At 40.3% G+C, this 7,500-nt stretch overlaps 2 protein-coding genes across 11 annotated transcripts in view; both read right to left on the minus strand.

Annotated features, from left to right (window-relative positions):
* The window catches only part of LOC117496402 (receptor-type tyrosine-protein phosphatase mu-like), a 122,919-nt gene extending 121,724 nt beyond the window's left edge, over positions 1-1,195 (minus strand). For all 10 annotated transcript variants that reach the window (XM_034148062.1, XM_034148061.1, XM_034148060.1 and 7 more), the window contains exon 1: positions 688-1,195. In XM_034148062.1, coding sequence (XP_034003953.1) covers positions 688-766 — 79 coding nt within the window. In that variant the 5' untranslated portion in view covers positions 767-1,195. The remainder of the gene's footprint in view (positions 1-687) is intronic.
* Positions 1,196-3,685: 2,490 nt separating this feature from the next.
* Positions 3,686-7,500, minus strand: part of LOC117496400 (leucine-rich repeat-containing protein 30-like) — a 4,228-nt gene continuing 413 nt past the window's right edge. The window contains 6 exon segments of the mRNA XM_034148051.1: positions 3,686-4,060; positions 4,149-4,197; positions 4,552-4,685; positions 4,960-5,094; positions 5,750-5,863; positions 6,384-6,515. Coding sequence (XP_034003942.1) covers positions 3,911-4,060; positions 4,149-4,197; positions 4,552-4,685; positions 4,960-5,094; positions 5,750-5,863; positions 6,384-6,515 — 714 coding nt within the window. The 3' untranslated portion in view covers positions 3,686-3,910.

Consider the following 7,500-nt stretch of genomic DNA (forward strand, 5'->3'; position numbering starts at 1 on the left):
ACACACACACACACACACACTCACACTCACACTCACACTCACACACACCACACACATACATACACACACACACACACACACCACACACACACACACACACACACACACACACACACACACACACACACACACACACATTGCTGGTTGCAATAAATGTATTTCTTTGCAGTCCTTATTGTCAGTCTTCATTCATTTATTCGCCAGGTATATGTTTTGTATATTTCTATTCAATTAGCTGTTTTTTCATTATCAGTATTTATCGGATTGTCTATTTTTTAGTATTTATTTGTATATTTAAAGACAGTTATAGGCATTTCTTTGCAGGACTTATTGTCAATTAAATGTTGGAATTTCTATATTGATTTCCCTTCAGACGCATTTCTTTGCAGTACTTTTCTCATAATTGTATTTATTGCCAGTATTTATGAATGCATTAATTTATTTACAGTAAGTGCATAATAATGTATTTATTTTTATATTTTATTATTTATTCATCAACTATTTTCTCTTTCCTCTCAGCTTCTGTTTAAAACATTTCAAAGTGTTTTATACTGAGGTCAGCGGAAAACAGATCGAGATGGAGAAAAGGGAGGAGATTTTCCGGATGGAAACTTGGAAACTGAAACTCTCCCATGTTTTCTCCCCCTTTCTCTCTCTCTTTCTCCCCCACTCTCTTTACTATCTTACCTTTGAAGGTGTCTGCCCGCGCGCCCGTTAGTCCGCTCAGGGAAATCAGCGCGAGGAGCAAAGTTAGTGCGCGCTCCATGTTGGAGAGAAACTACAGAAACTCCACTTCTTCTGCTTCTGTAGTTCCTCTGTCCCTCTGTCTGTCCTCCACTCTTCTTCTCCTCCTGTAGTTCCTCTATGTCTCTGTCTGTCCACTTCTTCTTCTCCTCCTCTGTGTCTCCTCCACTTCTTCTTCTCTTGCTGTAGTTCCTGTTTTCTGTTTATTCTGTAGTTCCTTACACTTATTTTTCTCCGCTGCGGTTTCTCTGATTCTTCTGCTGCTGTTTCTTTTACTTCTTATTCTTCTTCTCCTTCTGTAGTTTCTCTGCTGTTAAACTCCACTTCTCGTTCTTCTTCTCCTGTTGTAGTTCCTGTGTAGTTTCCTGTCTGCAGAGAGACAGACAGACAGGCTCCGGTATTTCTCTCCGGTTTCTCCTCCGTGTCTCAGACCGGAGACTGACTCCGTTTACCGAGCAGCCTCTGACGTCACAGGGGGAGAGAGAGAGAGAGGGAGAGAGAGAGAGAGAGAGAGAGAGAGAGAGAGAGAGAGAGAGAGAGAGAGAGAGAGAGAGAGGAGAGAGAGAGGAAAGCACTTGACAGATATTTAAATTATTTTTGTATGACTTTTCTGTATTTCTATTATAATGAACCACACTTTTTTATGAGTTATATTATAATAGATGACACTCACTTTATTTTAATATATTTAATATATGAATGTGTACTTTTATTGATTTTTATCTTTCAACATTTGTGTTTATTTTTTATTATTATTTTAGATTAAATCCTTTATTATATGAACTTTAAATTGTATATTTTTTTATGTATTTTAATTTATTTTGGGGGAAAAGGTTCTGTATTTTTATTCTTAATTAACTAATTGAACTCACATTTTTATTTATATTTTTCTTATATTTGTAATGTTCACTGTATTTTACGTAATTTAATTAATTTTCATATTTTAAACGTGTTTTATTGTAATTCCTCCGCACAGATGTTGCTCTAACGGCGAGTCAGAGGGACCATGCTGCCCCCTGCTGGCCGCTCTCAGTACTGCACCTTTAAAAACTCACTAAATATCAGATTTCATTTCTAAATTCTGCTCATTCCTCAGCTGTGCTGCATAGCTCACTGTTTAATCACCAACAGGGACTTAACCTGCTTTTACATTCACTATTCCCATTGGGAAAACTCATTTTAATCCAAGAAATAGCCAAATAAATTAGGGTTTTTTAAAGAAATGGAAAAAATGTTACGTCTTGTGTTGAAAATATGCAAAAGAGACCTTATGTAATGACATTCTTGACCCATAAATAGACTATTTAAACTCCTGAATGTGTTTTTTTGTATATTTGAGAGCGTTATTATTCCTGTTCTCTCTGTACAGAACTGCCCTGCAGATTTTCCACATGTTTAATGAGTTTTTTGTCTCAAAATAAAGTGAATAAAAGCAGCTTTGTGTTTCCAGTGAAACAAAGTGCGTCATTCATTCATCTGTTGCTCTCTACTGCCCCCTGGCGGACAGACTGAGGCACTGCAGGAGCTATAATAATAATAATAATAATAATAATAATAATAATAATAATATAATACATTAAATTAAACTAATTAACTACAATAATGAAAATATATTAATAATTCTCAAAATAAGGACAACATATTTAAACTATAATAATACTTTTACATACTCAAAATAATAATCAAAATTATACAAAATAAATACCAATATCATAAATATTAAAACAATTAAACTAATTAACTACAATAATACAAACACAAATATATTATAATTAAAAACAATAAACAAGAATAAAAAATCTAATAAAGATACTCACATCCATACGGCACATCGCACAACAAATAAAGACAACTCTAAAAGGTCATTTATATTAATTTAATTTCCATTTGTTAGTACAATTTATAAACAGTGACAAGGAGCTCTATCAGCAGGTAAGACGTCACAAATACAATTATTATATTTATTTAAAATTCACTTTAGCTTCTAATGAAGAGATTTAACTTCCACCAAAACTACAAAATCTAGGAAAATAAAACATTCAAAATAATAATAAATAAATGCACTCATGTGCAGGCCTACATAAACAAATAAATAACAATAAAATCCTCTCTAAATACTTTAAAGAGTCCTCTCCTGCTGATGTTCAGGTGTATATCAGTATGTAGTGTCTCTACTTTAAAGAGTCCTCTCCTGCTGATGTTCAGGTGTATATCAGTATGTAGTGTCTCTACTTTAAAGAGTCCTCTCCTGCTGATGTTCAGGTGTGTATCAGTATGTAGTGTCTCTACTTTAAAGAGTCCTCTCCTGCTGATGTTCAGGTGTATATCAGTATGTAGTGTCTCTACTTTAAAGAGTCCTCTCCTGCTGATGTTCAGGTGTATATCAGTATGTAGTGTCTCTACTTTAAAGAGTCCTCTCCTGCTGATGTTCAGGTGTATATCAGTATGTAGTGTCTCTACTTTAAAGAGTCCTCTCCTGCTGATGTTCAGGTGTATATCAGTATGTAGTGTCTCTACTTTAAAGAGTCCTCTCCTGCTGATGTTCAGGTGTATATCAGTATGTAGTGTCTCTACTTTAAAGAGTCCTCTCCTGCTGATGTTCAGGTGTATATCAGTATGTAGTGTCTCTACTTTAAAGAGTCCTCTCCTGCTGATGTTCAGGTGTATATCAGTATGTAGTATCTCTACTTTAAAGAGTCCTCTCCTGCTGATGTTCAGGTGTATATCAGTATGTAGTGTCTCTACTTTAAAGAGTCCTCTCCTGCTGATGTTCAGGTGTATATCAGTATGTAGTGTCTCTACTTTAAAGAGTCCTCTCCTGCTGATGTTCAGGTGTATATCAGTATGTAGTGTCTCTACTTTAAAGAGTCCTCTCCTGCTGATGTTCAGGTGTATATCAGTATGTAGTGTCTCTACTTTAAAGAGTCCTCTCCTGCTGATGTTCAGGTGTATATCAGTATGTAGTGTCTCTACTTTAAAGAGTCCTCTCCTGCTGATGTTCAGGTGTATATCAGTATGTAGTGTCTCTACTTTAAAGAGTCCTCTCCTGCTGATGTTCAGGTGTATATCAGTATGTAGTGGAGTATCAGGTGTATTTCTGATATTAAGACAATCATTTTTTAGTATTTAAATATGCAAATGAGGCCCCCTCTAAGCCCCGCCCCCTCTAGGTGTTCCTCAGGTAGCTGTACAGGCTGCTCAGCCCCCCCTCCAGCACCTCCTTCACTGGTTTTATCAGAGGGTTGTGAACAATATGAAGTCCTTTATCCAGAGGGTGACACGCCAACCTCTCCAACCGACACAACTGGTGCAGCTCCTGGAAACAAACATGGCCGCCTTCTTCATCACCTTCATCACCATCAACAGGATCTTGTTATATCTTAATTATGAAAAGATGGAGTTACCTGAGGGACGTCTTTAATGTCGTTAAAGTCCAGATTCAGCAGCTCCAGCCTGGAGGAATACAATTACATTTCACATTAACAGTTGAGATGAAGTTACCTGTGCAGGTGGTGTTACAGGTGTAGTAACAGGTGTAGTTTCAGGTGGTGTAGTTACAGGTGGTGTAGTTACCTGGTGAGGTGTAGTTACCTGTGCAGGTGGTGTAGTTATTGGTGCAATAACAGGTGTAGTTACCTGGTGAGGTGTAGTTACCTGTGCAGGTGGTGTAGTTATTGGTGCAATAACAGGTGTAGTTACCTGTGCAGGTGGTTTAGTTACCTGTACAGGTGGTGTAGTTATTGGTGCAATAACAGGTGTAGTTACCTGTGCAGGTGGTGTTACATGTGTAGTTTCAGGTGTAGTTACCTGTTGAGGCAGCAGAGGGCTTTGGGCAGAGAGTGGAGGTTGTTGCCCTCGACGATGAGGATCTTCAGCTCCGTCAGAGACTGGAGGTTCTCCGCCAGGTTCTCCAGACGGTTCCCGGACAGGTGGAGGAACACCTGGAGGAGGACAGGTGGAGGAAGTGAAGCTACATCACATGATCAACAGAGAACCAATAGAGATGCTGCCTTATTATCCACAAATCATATTCCCCATCTAACAAAGGGCAGGTGTTTACAGGTGTTGTTTACAGGTGTTTACAGGTGTTGTTTACAGGTGTTTACAGGTGTTGTTTACAGGTGTTTACAGGTGTTTACAGGTGGTGTTTGCAGGTGTTTACAGGTGTTGTTTACAGGTGTTTACAGGTGTTTACAGGTGTGTACAGGAGTTTACCAGAGCCTTCATGCTGTACACGGCCCCCGGCAGGTGTAACATCTGGTTCTGACTCAGGTTCAGCTTCCTGAGTCGGGTCAGACTGCAGAGAGACGCCGGCAGAGAGGAGAGCTGGTTGTTGGCCAGACTCAGGACCTGAGGGCAGGAAGTGGAGACTTCAGATCTACCTGTAGTCATTTCTGTAGTATTTACAGTAGTACCAGTAGTATTTACAGTAGTACCAGCAGTATTTACAGTAGTACCAGTAGTATTTGCAGTAGTACCAGTAGTATTTACAGTAGTACCAGTAGTATTTGCAGTAGTACCAGTAGTATTTGCAGTAGTACCAGTAGTATTTCCTGTAGTACCAGTAGTATTTACAGTAGTACCAGTAGTATTTACAGTAGTACCAGTAGTATTTACAGTAGTACCAGTAGTATTTACAGTAGTACCAGTAGTATTTACAGTAGTACCAGTAGTATTTCCTGTAGTACCAGTAGTATTTGCAGTAGTACCAGTAGTATTTACAGTAGTACCAGTAGTATTTGCAGTAGTACCAGTAGTATTTACAGTAATACCAGTAGTATTTACAGTAGTACCAGTAGTATTTACAGTAGTACCAGTAGTATTTACAGTAGTACCAGTAGTATTTGCAGTAGTACCAGTAGTATTTACAGTAGTACCAGTAGTATGTACAGTAGTACCAGTAGTATTTACAGTAGTAGGCTACCAGTAGTATTTACAGTAGTACCAGTAGTATTTACAGTAGTACCAGTAGTATTTACAGTAGTAGGCTACCAGTAGTATTTACCTCCAGCTGGGTGCAGGATCCCAGTTCTTCAGGAACCTCCATCAGGCGGTTTCTGTAGGCGAATAAAACCCTGAGTTTCTTCAGCTCTCCGATCTCTGGAGGCAGACTGCTCAGCTGAAAACAACACGTTTAATATCAGAGGTGGAAAGTAACAGAGTACTTCTACATTGTAGTACTTCTACTGTTACTGAAGTACAATATCTGAGAACTTCTGCAGGAGATACGTATAAAGACTCAAACTGAACGTCTCCATCAGGCTGTCGTTCTTTATTAAACTTCAGCACACTAACAAAGACGTGTAAACTGATATTATGGAGTCTTTACAGGTGCCTTCTGCCCCTGAGCAAGGCAGCCCCCCCCCCCCCCCCCCAATAACAGCTGCTGTCTCTGGATAAATAAAGATTATAATCCCCCATAATCCTCCAGGATCCAGTTTCTGTCCCTCCGCCCTCCACCAACCTTCAGAACCAGTGAGAGACACACAGGGACAAATCTCAAAAGTGTGTGTGTGTGTGTGTGTGTGTGTGTGTGTGTGTGTGTGTGTGTGTGTGTGTGTGTGTGTGTGTGTGTGTGTGTGTGTGTGTGTGTGTGTGTGTGTGTGTGTGTGTGTGTGTGTGTGTGTGTGTGTGTGTACCTGGTTCCCCCACAGGTTGAGCACCTCCAGGTTTCTGAGCTGAGCGAGCGGAGCAGGAAGTGACTTCAGAGAATTCAGAGAGAGGTTCAACTTCTGCAGCTCCAACAACTCCCACAATTCATCTGGAGGCTCCTATAGCAACACATACTGTTATAAACTACAACAACAATACTTATATCTAGTATTACTAATATACAGAGTTTCAGGCATGGTCCCTGAAGGCAGCATCTCTCTGGTCCACCACCACCGCTAAGCTAAAGGCGGCTAATGTTGGGCTATAAAGGAACTACAGCATGGTCACATGACTTCACGTCACCACCGCTAAGCTAAAGGTGGCTAATGTTGGGCTATAAAGGAACTACAGCACGGTCACATGACTTCACGTCACCACCGCTAAGCTAAAGGAGGCTAATGTTGGGCTATAAAGGAACTACAGCACGGTCACATGACTTCACGTCACCACCGCTAAGCTAAAGGTGGCTAATGTTGGGCTATAAAGGAACTACAGCACGGTCACATGACTTCACGTCACCACCGCTAAGCTAAAGGTGGCTAATGTTGGGCTATAAAGGAACTACAGCACGGTCACATGACTTCACGTCACCACCGCTAAGCTAAAGGAGGCTAATGTTGGGCTATAAAGGAACTACAGCACGGTCACATGACTTCACCTCACCACCGCTAAGCTAAAGGTGGCTAATGTTGGGCTATAAAGGAACTACAGCACGGTCACATGACTTCACGTCACCACCGCTAAGCTAAAGGTGGCTAATGTTGGGCTATAAAGGAACTACAGCACGGTCACATGACTTCACGTCACCACCGCTAAGCTAAAGGTGGCTAATGTTGGGCTATAAAGGAACTACAGCACGGTCACATGACTTCACGTCACCACCGCTAAGCTAAAGGTGGCTAATGTTGGGCTATAAAGGAACTACAGCACGGTCACATGACTTCACGTCACCACCGCTAAGCTAAAGGTGGCTAATGTTGGGCTATAAAGGAACTACAGCACAGTCACATGACTTCACGTCACCACCGCTAAGCTAAAGGTGGCTAATGTTGGGCTATAAAGGAACTACAGCACAGTCACATGACTTCACGTCACCACCGCTAA

Source organism: Trematomus bernacchii, unplaced genomic scaffold (genome assembly GCF_902827165.1).
Source record: "Trematomus bernacchii unplaced genomic scaffold, fTreBer1.1, whole genome shotgun sequence".
In the NCBI taxonomy this organism is placed as follows: domain Eukaryota; kingdom Metazoa; phylum Chordata; class Actinopteri; order Perciformes; family Nototheniidae; genus Trematomus; species Trematomus bernacchii.